The 17,705-nt window shown below is 46.7% G+C and overlaps 1 protein-coding gene across 6 annotated transcripts in view; it reads right to left on the minus strand.

The window, feature by feature from the left end:
• LOC144155153 (septin-7-like) overlaps positions 1-17,705 on the minus strand; it is a 97,587-nt gene that overhangs the window by 3,114 nt on the left and 76,768 nt on the right. For 4 of the 6 annotated variants that reach the window (XM_077686432.1, XM_077686429.1, XM_077686428.1 and 1 more), the window contains exons 10-12: positions 12,320-12,455; positions 10,348-10,511; positions 361-4,289 (exon numbers count right to left, since the gene is read on the minus strand). In XM_077686432.1, the coding sequence (XP_077542558.1) occupies positions 4,199-4,289; positions 10,348-10,511; positions 12,320-12,455 (391 nt within the window). In that variant the 3' untranslated portion in view covers positions 361-4,198. Of the gene's footprint in view, positions 1-360; positions 4,290-10,347; positions 10,512-12,319; positions 12,456-15,247; positions 15,309-17,705 lie in introns of those variants that run through there. The other 2 variants (XM_077686427.1, XM_077686430.1) reach the window with 2 other exon arrangements.

Consider the following 17,705-nt stretch of genomic DNA (forward strand, 5'->3'; position numbering starts at 1 on the left):
GTGAGGTTCTTTGGTTTGGCTTCCATCTGCAAAGCTTCTCCTTTTAGCTTGGCAGAAAAGCAGCATTTCAACATGTTCCCAAGGAGCCACACCTCAAACCCCCCCCAAAGGAAAACGCAATAAACTTTTCAAAAATGAGAAGCATTTCATTTGATTTGTTTTGTCCCCATGCATTAATTCAAACAAATTCTGCAGTCCACCAAGGGTTGGGAGTTGAGCATAGCCCAATTTGGTACCCTAGTGCAAAGCTTCTAGGCTTGTGGCCCAATGTAAGACCTTTACCCAAGTAACCTTTTCATTGGCCAACTGAAGCCTGCGATAATACAAACATGCAATGAGACAAAGGACGGCGTAACCATATATTTAGTACATTTTATTTATTAACCAACATGATAAAACTGAAAATGCAGAACGTAGTGCCCAACTGAAACTAGGCCTTTCTTTGGTGTGCAGGATAAATATTTTGCAGGAGAACGGTGTGCCACCTTAAACTGCAGTAAGCGAAAGGTGAGAGAAAGAAGATTGCAGGGTGCAGCTGAACTGTCTCCAACAAAAAAGATGTACGCACTCATAAGAAATAAGTAAAACATGCTTCTGTAACAGACAACACAACCCTTTGGAATAAAATAACTTTAAGACAAAACAGATTTTTATGGTCCCTTTATTTGGTCTTAGCTGCACAAAATGAATTTAGCATTCCTAGTAGTGGCAAATATGCCCAATGCACCAAATAAAAAAAGAAGCCTCATACTATATACACTATGCAGCAAGCATTAAGGTGCAGCCTTTAGGCCATATATGTATCGGCTGAAAATTGGAGGAAATTGGCTAAAGAAAACTGGTGTTTAAAAATTAGCTTGAATTTTTAGCAACTGCTTTGATGCAGTTACCTGAGGAAGGGATCAAGCTTGGCTTTTCTTAGCCAAATGTCAGCAAGTTGGTTTGCTCAAGTAACTTCCAGCCAGACAGATTTTTGCTCTATGTTCCCATTTGGTACTGGAGTGTAATAAAACCCCAATGTTCTATGTAGCCAGAGTCACTGGGGTCAAGAGCACAAAGTGATTTAGAAGCTACTAGTCCTGAACAGAGTCAGTAGGGAGCATTAGAATAGGAGGGGGTCCCCAAGCGCCTTGGGGCGCTGTACGGCACATGCGCAGAACCCAAGCCGTCCTTGGGGTTTTGGGTTTGCGTTTAGCGCGCACGCTATTTTACCGAAATAGCGGGCGCTTCAAAGCTGGGCCCAAGAGGAGCTTGCATTCCTTGTGTCGCTCTCGCAGCCGGCGAGACTGTGCGTGACCACGGCTGAAGTGAAACCTACGGCTCGTTTCCCGATCTACCCGATCAACTACGACAATCGCTGAGCTGAATTTGTAGATTCCGCGCGTCGTTCGCAAGGAATTGATACAGCAAGCAATAATAGTGAAGCGTTTTCTGCCCTTGGCAACGGTCCGCGCACACGCCGGCCGCACCTGCCCGCTCAGCCCACTAAGCGGCTCGAACTGACGCAGACTACAATAGCAACAGCTTGTTGCCATTCTTCCAATCAATCTGATCGCGAAAAAGAAGTTCCACATGTGAGAAAGTAGATGTTAGTGTGGTGAAAAATTGTACTAGGAATTGTTATCAACGCTGATTTTAAAAGCTCCGATCAGATATCTGCCGCAATGCTAAGCCTACACAGACAGGCCGTGGAGGTTCCACGGTCCAACCCTGCACCGCGGTGCGCGATGCAGCGAGTGGCCGAAAGATGGCGGCACCTGCGCGGTATAATCAAAACAGGCCACGGCAGATGTCTTGGTCACCGTTCGCTCAAACGGCAATTATCGCCAAAATAAAGTTCCATATGAGAAGAAGGGGATGATAGTGCGGTGACAAGTTGTTAGGGATTGTCATTCGCAGCTGTAGAGATAGTGGCGATCAAATATTTGTCACGATGCTACGTTTAAAGTTCCAAACGCCCGAGCCGACTTGAGCAACGCAAGCGCAAGCCGGTTGCGGGCTGGTGGGGACGCCCTCTTCTAAAACTCGGCGCACGCGAGCGCGTTGCGTTTGGGTTCCCTTAACTTCTTGGGGGCCCCCAATGCCGGCTTCCCCTATTCTAAAACTGCCTAGTAATTATTATAAACAAACTGGTGCTAAAAATTACTATGAAGCCTCAGTACATTGATTATCACATGAACCAAGACTTCCATTAAAAGAATAAAAGAGAAGCCTTATTGACTACCCACTAAAGCTCTACTACAACTATTGCCAATAACTACCGAACTTTCAAGGCACGTGCTTATGTTCGACAAACATTCTCTCCAAGATGGCTGAATGTCTACTGATCATCCCATATAACAAACAAATGTGGGAAGACTTTTAACCTTTTTCACTTTCAGCAAGTGTAAACTGTGCGATTCATGTTCACCATTTTGGTGACAACTGCTCTGGCTGGGTTATCACTGCACCCATAATTTTACAAGCACTGTTGCATTATAAGTGCCAGCATTGTAGGATAAGCACACTGCATTTGGAATTTCTGAAAGCACAAACATCCACTCAATGCTAGATGCACAAAATAATCACTGTAAATGCAGCACAGATCACAGCAGAAGCATATTCGCCACCACTTGTGTCACCTTTAATGAAGGCGTGTTTGTGGTGAAGGGAGCTTTTTTCAAAACCGGCCCTCCCAGTGGCCGCCACAGCGAGCTAAGCAGTGAGGGCAGGAAAGATCTGCCAAGTAACTTGTGCACGAAACAATCTCCCCGCCCCCCCCTTCCCCCGTCCCTTGTACCTTTCACATAAAAGCCACAGAAGAAGCTGCACATTCCAGAGACTTATCTGCAGTGGACGAAGTGCAATTTTCTTGACTTTTTTTAGTCTTTGTGACTCCCTTACTGGTAGCCATGTGCTTGCCGCTCGGGGCGGGCTTCCTTTACCTGTGCAAGCTTTTCTCTGCGTGTACGTAGGAACTGAACGGAAGCTGTCGAAAAAGTGGGTATGTATAAGAGGGTGCAGTGCTATGAAGCAGTAGCTTCCTTCAGAGCTGCAAGGCGAGAATGCGGCCGGTTGTTTATTTCGCCCGGGGCACCCTGACAGAATGGCGGAATGAAAGTGTGTGCATGCACAGATCGCTACTGCAAAGAGGTACATTAATTTGGCTATGAAATACCTGCGCTTCTCAGCCAGTTCTATCACAAGCTCCTGTTTTGGCTGCTATGATGAAGGATGCACATTCACATGTGCAGAGGTTGAATAAAGCAAAAGCTCAGCCGTAACGAGTATGCCTCTCGAAGGCAAGTAATTGCAGATGAAATTGCTGCACAGCCGCACAACATCTAGCACGCCCATCGGAAGCAAGTGCATAAAAAAGAAGCAGACCCACATTATTGCAAGAGAACAATGTTATCCGACTGCAACAGCAATAAAATATATCATAAGGCAACAATAATAGAGGATGGCGAAGCAACAGTAACAATTCTATGAAAGCTACTTGTGCACACAAACAACATGACCAGATAATTTAATTCAATGTGACAAGAGCATGCTGCCATTACAACAAAGGGTGCAGTGTTACAGCACAAACTTAATAAACACAGCTCAACAGTAACATAACCGTGTTTCTCACACATCAATGATAAAAAATCTAGCAACAATGTAATGCCACTGAATGGGAAAAAAAAAAAAAAAAAAAATTGTGACACGGCATGTAGCATTAAAAACAATGCACATGACATTCAGTTTAACAACATGGCAGGCATTTTCTTTTCGAACCAGCCCGAGCAGCACAAAATAAGCGAGGGGAAAAAAAAATATTTACAGAAACCTGGAGAGGAAAAAGGAAGCAGTAGCAAATGCCTGCATGCTTGGCACAGCCCACAACCACTGGCTCCTGGCAGCGCAAAATCAGACAGGAGGTAGTACCCTGGAGCACACCCTCCCAGCGTGCACCCCCCCCCCCCTCCCCTCTCTCTCTCTCACAAAAAAGCAGCAGAACTCGGGTAAAACAGGTGACACAATGAAGAGAAACTGTAGCGTCCTGCTATGTGACAAACACAAGAGAAACAAGCACCAAGAAAGAGAAGGAAAGGGGTTCCACTAGGTGCTTGGCAGCAGAGAGGGACAAAACAAAACGACAGCAGCAGCAGGCGGCCGACCCGAGGGCCCGGAGGTGGTGGCGGAAGGTGTGGTAGTAGGGGGCGTGCATCGCTCTCTACATCTGCTTGCAGTTCTTTCGGACGGGCGCAGCATACTGCATGCATTTGTGCCTACCGAAGAAGTCCTCAGACACAGACCGGCGCAATCTGAAAGAGCCCAACAACAAGGGCCGCTATGTACAACCACTGCGTCTGCCCAGCTATGGTACAAGCGTTCAGGCCACCCCGGGGGTTCCTTCAATCTCGACACACAGGCGCTCTTCCCATTCCCCCTTGACCATGGCCAGGACTGAGCCCACACCCTTGGGGCCAGCAGCAGCACAGTGCCCGAGCCACCACAGTGGGCTCACGGGGGTCGCCAATGATCTTGCTAACTGCAGTCCCTCCAACTGCTACACGAGGCCTCCACTCGTAGTTTCATAATGTCACGAGTGATTTTGCACAGACCACTGAAAAAAGGAAGGCCCCAGTAGCCATGCAGCAAACATCATGCAGGCTGCATAGGCCCCAAACTGGCAAGAGTGCGAGGTGCAGCGTGTTTTTCCTAAGCGAAGAGTCATGCGATTTCAGGCCACTGTGATTTCAATTACACTGGTAAAGCAGTTTCAGTAGAGGTTGTTTCTGACCATGTGAAAGGAACGAAAAACTGCCCCATGTCCCTCTGCTATCTTTTGGGAACTACTTACACATAAATATTTCCTGCCAGCGATATGAGTTAATTACATAAATAGCACTTTATAATACAATGAGAACTTTATACTACTTTCTACATCAGCATTTTAAGGAACTCCTCCAACCTTAGAAACAAATGCTTTAATGCACGAAAGTGTGCTTGAGAACAAGATAATGACATTTCACGCTACATGCAGACAAAAACCATTGTAATTCATTGCTATTTTCTCCCTTTATTGGAGTGTGCAAAGGAACACTTGGTTAAAAAAAAAAAAAGATTACGGGGGAAGGGGGAGAGATTTGTAAGCATAGGAACTTTACTATTTCATTTTGAAGATGCACAGTGCGTCGGCAAAACTGCACCCAGCTCATTCTAAATTGCCACTGTAAGGACCAAAGAGAGCACAACAGAAGAAAACCTATGGTATAGGGTTTTGTATTTGGACAATATATTGGCACTCTTTCTCCCCATGGCATTTGTTTCAAGAGATTAGAACCGTGCATTCCATTTTGTAGGTTCTGCCAGCTTAATAAGGTGCGATGTAGCCATTTAAAGCCAAGAAATAAAAAGCCAAAACAGCCCCAAATCTATGTGGGCACTGTTCCCGTCCTGTTTTAGCTACAGATTCTTGCGCTTTTTTTTTTGACACCTTTAGCAGCAGTAGTAGTAGTAGTGGTGGGGGCGTAGATGAAGTGTGATTTGCCTGCTATTGTACCTTGAGCACAGGACTGCCATTGGCTGCTGCGTGTGATGATTCACCACTCTCCTTCATCGCTCTCCCTGCACCGTCTGCTTGCTGCCAGTGTGTGTGCTATGCTTAGCTTTCGCCATCTTTTCATTCGCTTGTCCACACTTTCTTGTTGATTTTTTGCCACCTTTATGGTCACTTGCCTACTTGAATAGTTTTGTGTGCCTGCCAGATTATTGTGTGTTTGGACACTAGGCATGAAGCACAGTTCAGACTGCTACATGCATTTGGCTCTATATTGTCTGCATGGCAAAGCTGAAACTGGCGCGGCGCACCGTTAACAATCACTGCTTCAATGCTTCAAATGACGTACCTTCTACCCATCTGTACAAGAATATGTTGCTTCTAGTGCACCTGATGTTTAGAGCACATTGGCTTCTGTGATCACAGCCACCAGCTAGGATCTCACACCTGGTCTGAAGAGCAAAACATGTCATCCGCCGTCCACACAGCAACATTTCTTGACGCACAAAGAGGTCAAGACCAGGGAATAGAGGAGACCTACATAAGACTTCTAAAAGACATATATAAGGAATGCATGCGCAGGATAAATAAGCAAAGTGATTCCCGATTTTAAAGAGAGTAAGACAGGGAGATACCACCTCGCCAAACTATTCATGGCATGTCTGGAGGGGGTATTTAGAAAGCTTGAGTGGGAAGACATAGGATTAAAGATAAACGGGGAATACTTGAGCCATTTGAGTTTTGCGGACGACAGTGAGAATGCAGAAAACATGCAAACAATGCTTGAGGAACTACAATCAGAAAGCACGGCCATGGGGCTAAATATAAATACGAATACATATAAAATAACAAAGAATACGCATGCCAAGAACACCCTCTTCAGCTTAGGAAACGAAATGCCAGAAGTAAAAGAATATAACTACCTTGGACAGATGGTTATTGCTGACCTCAACCACAAGAGAAATCCGGCGCTGAATACGTATAGATTGAGGAGCACTCGGCAAGTGATCCCAAATAATGAGATGTAAGCTACCTCTGCCACTCAAAAAGAAAAATCTACAACCAGGGCATACTGCCAGTTATGACATACGGAGCTGAAACTTGATGCCTTACTAAACAACTAGAAAGCAAACTTAGGTTGGCTCAACGGGCCATGGAACGAATAATGTTAGGAGTAACATTCAGGAACAGGAAACGAGCTACCTGGGTCAGAGAACCAACTATAGTAGAAGATATCATAGTTCAAATAAAGAAAAAGAAATGGACTTGGGCTGGCCATGTAGTGAGACGAACCAACAAACCATTGGACAATTAGGGTAACAGAGTGGATACCAAGAGAAGAAGGGGACGGCCATTAATCCGATGGAGGGATGAAATAAAAATTCGGGGGTAAACTGTGCACTCAAGCGGCGCAGGACAGAAGCGGTTGGAGGTCAATGGGAAAGGCCTTCCCCCTGCAGTGGACCTGAGCAGGCTGGTGGTGATGATGATGCTGAGGAGGTAAGGCGGCAGGCAGACATGCTGCTGTTCAAAGTTCTGAGCCATGAAGCCCAGCCTTGGACCTGCTACCACGTAAAATGTTGCCTCATGCAAATGGATGCTCGAAGTAACTTGCTCTCCTGCACGATGCGCAAGCATTGCCACACAGCTGGCATGACTGTTCAAGAAAGCACTCAGTTTAGACTCGCAACAAAGCTTCATGCAACGTGCTCACTTTGCGACACTGTTGCAGGCTCTTGGACCTCTGCACATCGGAACAGAGCAATGGTCGTTTATGTCAACATTAGAGCCATTACGACAGTGAAGGAGATTGGAAAAGGGCAGACAACTTGATGTTTGGGCAGCTATAAATGTATTCCACTTAAGTTTCCATCATAAAACATTGGGGAAGCACCTAAAGAAGACATTCAGGAACACAGAAACTGAATGGATGGATAAGTTTCAACAGAAGCAGATGCTGCAGAGAAGAAAGGGTAGCATTTCGGCTGGCGTACCCACAAATTTTCCCGCCATTTTTTCGCGGGGCTACCATGGTTGCCAGACCAGGACTGCCCTCTGTTGATTAGCTCGCATCATACATAAAGGCCGCGGATCTGTCAGCCCGCTCTGGTAACAAACCCCTGCGTGCTCGGGCTCGAGCCCGTTTTTTTTTTTTTCACTTCGTCCCCACGGGAGGTACTACAAACGTATGGGGCCCGTAAAGGCAGTCGGTAAAGGGGAGGGCAGTCCTGGTCTGGCAACCATGGGGACAAAGCAAGGGGAAAAAAAAAAAAAAAGTTTGAGCCCGAGCCCACGGCGTGAGCGAGCAGGTTTTTTTTAACCAGAGCGGGCTGACAGATCCGCGGGCCCCATACGTTTGTAGTACCTCCTGTGGGGACGAAGCGGGAAAAAAGAGGGCTCGAGGGGGTTTGTAACCAGAGTGGGCTGACAGATCCGCGGCCTTTATGTATGATGCGAGCTAATCAACAGAGGGCAGTCCTGGTCTGGCAACCATGGTAGTCCCGCGAAAAAATGGCGGGAAAATTTGCGGGTACGCCAGCCGAAATGCTACCGAAGAAAGTGCACAAGGAGATGGACCAGGCTTCTCCAGAGACATCACTGTTGCGTATGATGGGACATCGCTTTAAGTGTAGGCACACATTCCGCATAGCAGCTGAAGCAGTCATCGAGTACCACCACACAGGCATCATCTTAGATGCCATGGTTTTAACAAGCCAGTGCCTTGGTTGCCAAACAGGACCGAAGTCTGGAGGCCCAGTACAATAGCTGGCACAAAAATCCTATGTGCCACAAAACCACCAACGCTTAATATGGGAGACCGGTGCTTGAGGCAGCTCTAGTTCTTTTCATGTGTTCTGTCTCGAATACAAACTCCACTACACAAAACTTGTTTCCGATGAAGACAGCTTCACCTACTTTGCCCTTGTGGAAGTGAACATTTATGGGCTAGTCCCTGTCGTGAAAGAAGAGCACCCAATATCCAAAAGAAAATGTGGACTGCACTGTGCAGCCCAGTGCAGACCAGTGACAAGGCACTCGAAGAAAAGGGAAGTACGATGAAGGTCCTCATCAACAAGGCTTGGCCCTCCCAGAGAAAAAAAACCACAGGATGTGGCTGCAGTGATGACGACAGCGTGCAGTGATGACATGTTGACAGAACCAGAGCCTCCCCCTTTATCTTTGCCCAAACGGCGCTGGCTTGTGGTGCTGCTGTCATAAGGCTGCTGAGGCAAAGGGTGAAACCCCGTTTGAGCACAGGTACAACCTCCTGTGGTATGTTGCTGAAGCTATGCGGACTGTTTATCAGTGCCTCTTCACCGTTACTTGGGGCGAGGACACAGAATGCATCTGAGCTATCCAACCCGCCCTGTGGACCTTGATGCCCAACGATCAGCACAGAGCAGTGCTCAGGTACAATGCCAGCTACACCAGGGCTACCAAAGAATCGCTCCCACCAGGCCATCCATCCCTCCAGTGGGAAAGATGCCTTTGCACATGAACAAGTCAGCAAATGAAGCCAGCAGAAGGCAGCCACTATATTTGGAACCCCTGTTCAGTAGCTGGCTTACTAAGGCCATCCCCACTGGATGACTGTTGAAGGACCAACATGGGCAAAGCCCAAAATAGCCGTGCAGCAAGGTCACCAAAGGCATCCGTGGACCCCTCAGCAACTTTCAAAGCCATGTACTGTGCAACGTTGGCAGTGGTGGCCACTGAAGACATGTGAGGAGCACAGACGACCAAGAAGACCGCAGAGGCAAGAACAATGGAGACGACAATGCCAAGACACTGGATACTGACCATAAAGAAGTAGTAGTTGTAATTCGGATGCGGTTGATTCACTTGAAAGCTACCCCACACATCTCGGACAATGTGACAATGTTCTCGGTTAACTTCACAAGGAAAGTAGACAATGAAGAGTCCTTTGCTTAGCAGCACTTGTGCTGTGGAAACTGAAAGGCCACCTTTCTCAAATAAACCAGCGTACAAATTTTACTTGCAAGTACACATGCATGTGTCCAGAACAAAGGCAGGTCTTTTTTTCTAAGCAGGGTTTCACACACTGCAGCAACGCCTAGGCTATGACTGTAGTGGAGGGCTACAGATTAATTTAGGTCACTAATGGTACGACCCAAGTGTCGCACTGATTGATGACTGTCGGGTTTAACGCACCGACGCAATGCAGGCAATGAGGTGCGCCATGGTGGAGGGCTCTGGATTAATTTTGACCACCTGGGGATCTTTAACATGCGCCGAAATCTCATACACATGGGAGGTTTTCCTTTTCGCCCCCATCCAAGAGTCAAACTACAAAGATGCGGTATAAACCCACGTAGATAATGACTGCTATACAAATTGACACCAATGGACGAAATTCTTTTTTTTTCAGGTCCTCGCTTTACTACCCTGCTGCATAAAAAAGAGAAAAAGAGCAGCCTTCCTTTTTCTTGCATAGCTCATGACAGAATCCAGAACACTGCTGTGCATGCAATATGCAAGCGCAGAAGTGTACAGGCACAAGCACCAGGCAGGCTAGCAAAGAATGATATGCAAAAGCATGCAATTATATCAGTAGTGCACAGAGCAGAGAGAGTGGAGGTTACTGCAAGGGCAAATGCTTAGGGCTGTCAAGTAGTAGCTGCCCCACTTCCCTCTAGACCTTAAAAAATTAGTTTGAGATACTAGCGGAATCTGGCCCTACCGTCCTGACCTGCAAGGCATACGATTATTTAACTTTGCCCTGGCTAAGGATGGGCGAAAGAAACAAGAACACCCCCATGGTACTCGAGGGTGAGAGGAATGTAGGCTCCAGCACTTACTCTTTAGAGTTGCTGTCCACGGCCATTTTGCGAAAGACATCCTCCATGTCTCTGTGGGCCAACTCAAAGGATGTCTTCTCCTTGTCAAAGTTGCGGCGCTTCTCTTCCAGTTCGAGTTTCTGCTGCTCGAGGCTTTTCTTCATCTGCTCATGCCTTCGCTGCAACTGCACACACCCACAACAAGTCATAAGGCTCCTTGCACACGTGGTGCACACATGTTCGCTAGCCAGAAAACAAGAGCGAAAGGACGTGACAGTTAACATGAGCACCAAAACACGTGCCAAATCCTGAGCACCAAGTAGAGATCTTGGTTACACTGTGCGGGAAACCCAGAGTCCCGGCGTGTTCCCCATAAGAGGGGGGGGGGTTCCCTCTCTCTTCTTCGACGACGCACCCCCCTCACGTGACCGGTTTGTCGGGGTCCCGGGAAGCTGGTACGAGGGTGCGGGACGAGGGAAGGCGGCTTTTGGTTCAAGACGGAGACTGCAGACATGAGTACTGGTGCTCCGATTTTGCCTCCCCTTGTTTTCCCCCCACCCTCGTGCCTTTCTCCTGATCTTGGCCAGTCTGCTTGGTCAGCGAGAGCGAATACCTTAACTACGTTATTAGAGGACCCAATACACGTGGGTTTAGCCATTCCATTGTGTCTTGTGTGTTCCTTGCTGTTCGCTGCCACTACGCCAGTCAGTGGTCCGTGGCGGAGTTCACTGGAGCTAGCCTTGTGGCCGTCTCGAGTGCTAGCTAGGTCGCTGTCAGAACCCTGGTTCCCACAAATTGCACAACAGTCCCCTACTTAGTACGCACTTCCATACTGCAGTGGCCTCTCCTTCCCAACTATGCAAGCACACTGTTCTTCCATTCCATTATACTGTTCTGTTAAGGCTGAGAAGAGTCATTTAAGGCTTTCAGCACAGAAAGTGAATGGTGAAGGTTCTGGGCCACCTTTAAATTACAGCGATTTTCTTGGCTTCCTGAAGGAGGTGCTTTGCTTTCATGGGTTGCTATTCCGGAACAGCAGTGCCCACACAAAAATAACTGCTCGCTAAAATTCAATCTCTGAATAAAGCAAGGATGCAACCAATGATGTGCTAAGCATCCAAATTGCCCTTTGCTGCGTACGAAGACAAATTTCAGACACCATACAAGATGTGAACCTCTGAAATTCTACCACACTGAAAGCTAAGGTATTTCCAAGCCCTTAGAGCTGGAGCTGTTAGCTCCCAGCTGGAATGAAAAATTTATGAAACATTTGTGACATTTTTTTGTTGTTCAATGAAACAGGAAAGGTTTAAAAAGCGTATCACACTTGGAAATATGTGTAGCAGCATCAAAGAAGACGAAGACGACGAAGCACCACTCTGGGGCTCACTGTCTGCTCGCGCCACGAGGCTCGCGCAGTGAGCCCCAGAGTGGTGCTTCGTCGTCTTCGTCTTCTTTGATGCTGGGGCTCACTGCGCGAGCCTCGTGGCGTGAGCAGACAGTGCTCCCGGGAACTCTGAGCGTTCGGCCAGGCATACCTGCCGCTGGCCGGTCAGCTGCTGACGTGTGTCCTAATATATGTGTTGTTCTGTGGCCCGACGTTTTTATTTCCTCGTGTTGCCACATATGCATATCAAACAAATCGAAATAAATTGGTGACATCCAGTATTCCACCAGGCAGTATACAGTATACTTGAAGTACAAATACCCCCCCCCCCCCCCACACACACACACACACAGAGGAGGGGGGGAGAAAAAGATGTAAAGAGCCTCTAGAAGACAAACACATTTTTACAGTCAACAGAAAGATCCCCTTCCTCCATATATCCGTTTTTTCCCCAGACAAGCCAAGCCACATACATGCTAGGGGACAAAGGGTGCCACGTAATGAAAGATGACAAAGGGCAGCCCGTCGTGCTCAGCCCAACTCAGCTGGGCTCAAAGCTCCCTCCCGCAACTGAAAAGATGTTCTTGGGACCAAGTGACTACTTACATCAGCTTCGGATTCCTTGAGCTTGAGCATCTTCTCGCGGACCTTCATCTCAAACACCTGCTCCATCTCTTTCTCCATGCGCTGCATCTTGGCCTCGTGGTCTTTCTTCTCTTCCTCCATTTGGGCCAAGGGGTTCCTGCACAGCAGTCCACAAAAGGGAGGGTTCAAAAGGGAAAGCCTGCTTTGAGGGCAACGAGGCCACAGAGGACAACATACGCTCAGATTGGGCGAGAGACTGGGGCCACTGTCCCAAACCTCTTGCCAGGCGGCCAAACAAAATGGAGGGGAAAAAAGAAAAAGAAAAAAAAAGCAAGTATTCCAAATTGCAGCCTTGCTTTGTCTTCATTGAAGCAGTGTGATTGTTAACCATTAGCAGCACCATCCTACAGCCACAAAACAGGTACTTTTTGGTTTGATATGGCTGTGAAATTGAGTTAACTTTCCAACCAGTAAAGTTGGGCGAGTTGGTGCGTTGTAACAAAATTGCTAATCGGGACAAGAAATAGAATAAAAGATGCCCACTTACAACTTCTGTTATCTTTCACATTTAACTTATGGTACTGAGCCAATGACTATTTTGAGCCCGAACATTCATTTTTGTGGGGCACAAGGGAAATAAATTGCCATACACTAGCTATACACGTTTGCCCAGTACGAGATATAAACTGGCATTTCAAAGGAAAAGGAACTTGATGCGAGTTAACACAATCACTGAAACGTCCTTTGGTATCAGGAATATGCACAGTAGAGATTCAATGTCTCAAAAGCTTGAACAAGTTAATTCATCCGGCTATCTACGATAAAACTTTGGGAGCCCCCACTGTTGCATCTACACAGATAAAAGACCCAACCCTCCAATGCCACAATGTGTTGTGCCTGCCTTGCAAACAAGGAAGCACCGTCCCACGATCTTTCCTGGCGATGACTCTATTAGCAGGCAGCGCTGGCCAGCTCGTGCGTCATGCCCAGCCACGGCCTCCTCCCCCCTCGACCTATCATTATGCCGTCTGCCTAAATGGGGCCAGACGACACTATGGAGGGCCCTGAACTGGGTGCCCACATCCACAAAACTCCTGGCAGACACTACAAAAACTGAGCACACCAGACAATCCAGCACAGGGAAAACGTGCTCCGAAAACATGTTGCTCCGATTAGGTTCACCCATATGCCGAAGCACAAAGTGCCCATTTTGCAGATTTAGGGCATGGGCCCTATTCCTAGTCCTGGTTTGCATGCACATGTTAAATGCTGTGCTGCTATCATCACATTAAAACAGGAGACACAAGCAATGAACTGAACTGAGCCCTCAACTAGCGTTGTCAGTGCAAGAATGCAAGCACTAGGGCTTGCCTACCTTCACTAAATGTGTGCAGAAAGGGGGATCACAACAACAATACTACTAGCGCTCTGGAAGCTTGCACCACAGTATAATAACCAGCCTAGTGAAAATCCGGACGCATATTCGGCCTTTATACATTTTAAGTATGTGTACACATCCAAACTTTTAGGTACTACCTTAATGACATCACACATTAGGCCTTTATACATTTTAAGTATGTGTATACGTATTAACTTTTAGGTACTACCTTAATGACATCACACACAAAAAGATTCCATAACAGTGACACATCAAAGTAACTGCAACACAAGGCAGCTTATACAGCAACTAAATTTAAATAAAGTTATTGCAATGAAACGAAAGAAAATACAGAAAACTGGGCGTGCAAGTGGTATTCCATGTGTGTGTGTAGTGCACATGCGAGTGCATGTGCATGTGCACGCGCAAACTCAGTCAAACCCCACTGAAACGAAAATTACAGTGTGTATGTATAGGTAAAAATTCACTCTGAAAAAAAAAAAAAAAAAAGAGCTTTACTACCAAGTAAATACCCTACGCAGGCTGTTCACTCTCTCTTTTGACAGAAATGCCATTAAATGACGCTCCCTGGTCAGTTGCACAACATTGCAAAGCGATTGGCGCTTAGTAATCGTGTGCTCGCTGTGTGCCAAGTAACAGATTCTCACGCCACTGTTGGGACTGATGCATCCATAGTGCAGCAGCCTTCTACAAGACACATCACTGAGTGAGCACTTCTGATATTTGTCGGAATACTTCAGCGTTTTAATCGACAGCATTGTGCTGTTATGTCAAACTGCTGTTGCACAAATTTTGACAACATCGCTGCTATACACGAAGGACCGAGGTGCAACTTTGTCTCGATATGACTAGGCTGTGGCTCGAGATCAAGTGCCGCAATATTCGCACCTGCTCTGCAGATACGCAGGTTGACATCAGACATCACCCCACATTTAATAAGCAGCCAATTCTCAGCACAGAGTGCATAATCAGAATCCCAGGGCCAGCTAGTGACTGCGCTGTGAGTATGACTCAAACCCCAAAATTTCACCACCAAGCCCAACTGTCTTTCTACAAAGTTCCCAGTGTGAAAAATATCTACACTACTGCCTAGCTGATCTACTGCTGAGGACTTTTTTAACCAGAGGAAATCACGAATCCTTCAATTCTGTATAAAAAACAAACCCCACTAAGCCAAATTTTCTGTCAATATTCACCTCCAGAAGGCATTTTAATCCTAAGCACGACATCCTATTGAAAATAGCAGTAATAATTCTTTAAGTCCCTTCACCTTCCGCTCAAAAATTATAGAAACTAAAATGTGCCACATAGATGCAACAAAAGAAATACAGCAGTGCCATGCTGAGATTTTTTCACATGCTCACGATGGGTTCGCACCAAGTGCCAGCAGGGAACACGGAAAGCATTGAAAGGAAAAAAGAGGCTGCAGTGCAAGGCTATAAAGTTAGGTAGTCTACACAGACAGGGAAAAAAATGAAACAATAAAGACAAAGACAGCGTTCCTTGGGATAGTAAGTTTTCTTTTTTTTTTTTTTTGTCGCAAATACAAGCTCAAAAGGTGGCACTTACCAGAACACCATGTAAGTGTTCAGTATCCTTTGTGGGCAAGAACTAGCAAACAATCAGTGTGTCAATCGCACTGCCTGTTTTGTCTTTATCGAGGAACACACAAACATGAAAAGGTAACAGAATAAGGGCAACTACAAGCAAAGACAGGCAAATGTAACCAGACAGAGAAAGAGAAAAAGAGAAAGCGCCCACTCTACACAGCTGTAGTGCCCAGAAGCAGAGCGTGGCCTCATTCCACCCAGACAAAATCAAAAGGAGGCAGCATGAAGAGAGAAAAACTTGAGTGCACCAAATCCTAGCAAGTACTGTACGGAAGTAGAGTTCGTTTCACCCATTTACACTGCATTGAGAGTAGAGGGCAGTGCAATGAACAGAATGAAGCGAAGACGAGACAAACACAAGCGCTTACTAACAACCAAATGATTTATTGCATCAAGGCGCCAGTTTTATACATGCTGGTCGACCACCGAAAACAACAAGGGAAAGCCGCACCAAATTGATTCCTAAATAACTCACAGCAATGGTGACAGGAGACAAGTGTCAAGTTTTGAGATGGTGAATCTCTTTCTCGATGAGCGTGATGCTCGCTGCACTAATACAACCTTCACCGTGCTGAACAATGAAAAAAGCCTCGTAAATCTCGTGTGCCTTCTGCTCCCAATAACGGCCCAATATACTGCATTTTTCAAACAACGGCGTGCAGCCACAACTTTTGCAGTGTGTAGCAAGGTGCCCGCAGACCGTCGTTAATGCAGCGGCCCGTCTAGCCTATGTAGCACTGTTTGCAATTCAGTGGGATGCTGTACACCACATTTTAAAGTTTGGCATGGGAAGCCCGCCTCGACCAACCTACAGACCTGCAAATTCAAGCTGACCTCTACTGAATGCTCACATGATCGTTTAATGGCCACTCCCAGGCAAGATTTTGCTATGCCTCTCTTCACAAGTTTGGAGTGGCATGAGGAGTAGGGGAGAAGGTGCTTTTGAGAGTGGGGGGCATATTTCACACACACATGAAAAGCGCCTTCTCCCCTACTCCTCATGCCACTCCAAACTAGTGAAGAGAGGCATAGCAAAATCTTGCCTGGAAGTGGCCATTAAACGATCATGTGAGCATTCAGTGGAGGCCAGCTTGAATTCGCAGGTCTGTAGGTTGGTCGAGGTGGGCTTCCCAAGCCAAAATTTAAAAATCGCGGCAGATTCACTTCTTCATGAGATCACTACAGCCAACAAAGCCAGTCGGGAACCGCAGGGTGTGGCCAGAAATAGCACGGCTGCAATCTCTTATGTACATAAGGCTTCGCACAATGTTAAGAAAGTAGTCGGAAGAGCCGGCGTTTGCGTTGCTTTCACCACGCCGAACAAACTTTCACACCTGTGCAGAAAAGTTAATTACAAGCACAGTCCAGCCAACTCCTGCGAAAAGAAACATGCTTGGCCTTATGTTGAGTGCAAATCTTCTTAAGTGGTGTACAGCACCCCACTGAATTGCGAAAAGTGCTACATAGGCCAGACAGGCTGTTGCATTAACGACCGTTTGCATGAACACGCCAATCCGCTCAATGGGCCTATTGGTGGGCACCTTGCTGCGCACTGCAAAATTGTGGCTGCACGCCGTTTGAAAAACGCAGTATATTGGGCCGTTATCGCGAGCAGAAGGCATGCGAGCATTAAGACGCTTTTTGCATTGTTCAGCAAGGTGAGGATTGTATTAGTACACCGAGCATCTCGCTCATCGAGAAAGAGATTCACCATCTCAAAACTTGACACATGTCTCCTGTCACCATTGGTGCGAGTTTTTTAGGAATCGATTTGGTGCGGCTTTCCCTTGTTCCTTCTCCCCTACCCCTCCTTCTTTCTTCACTGTTGTTTTTGGTGGTCAACCAGCATGCATAAAACTGGCACCCCGATGCAATAAATCATTTGGTTGTTAGTAAGCGCTTGTGTTTGTCTCGTCTTCGCTTTGTACCGTTCATCACACTTCCCTCTACCCTCAAAGTTATGTACACACCAGCTCAAGCTTCAACTCTTCTGAGCTTTACGCTGCAACTGGACCATTTTCCCTGAAAAATTAACTCTACATACCAATGCAAATGACCACTTTGGCCTCAGCAGCACTGGCACGTTCGCAGATGAATGTGAATTACCATAACGCTTTCTTCTTCATAACGTGCTCTCTCGCACTACTTATGAAGTTTTGCTCCTGGTCCAGGAGACACTGGACTGCAAAACCCAGGTGCCAGTTTAGAAACTGCACAGTCATGCAGCTAGCAGTCTGACAGTAAATGGGCGATTGCAGTACAAAGGCAGTGCAGTAGACGGCTGCTTGGCGCATTCAAAGTGCTGTAAAACCTATTAACCTTTAATAAAAAAACAGACCTGCATGTCAGAAAGCACGAAAAATTTCATGCAACAAGCTGACAAGTAGTGCAAGCTGAC

The sequence above is a fragment of the Haemaphysalis longicornis genome, unplaced genomic scaffold (genome assembly GCF_048455015.1).
Source record: "Haemaphysalis longicornis isolate Haplotype H1 unplaced genomic scaffold, Haemaphysalis longicornis Haplotype H1 scaffold_1, whole genome shotgun sequence".
NCBI lineage: Eukaryota > Metazoa > Arthropoda > Arachnida > Ixodida > Ixodidae > Haemaphysalis > Haemaphysalis longicornis.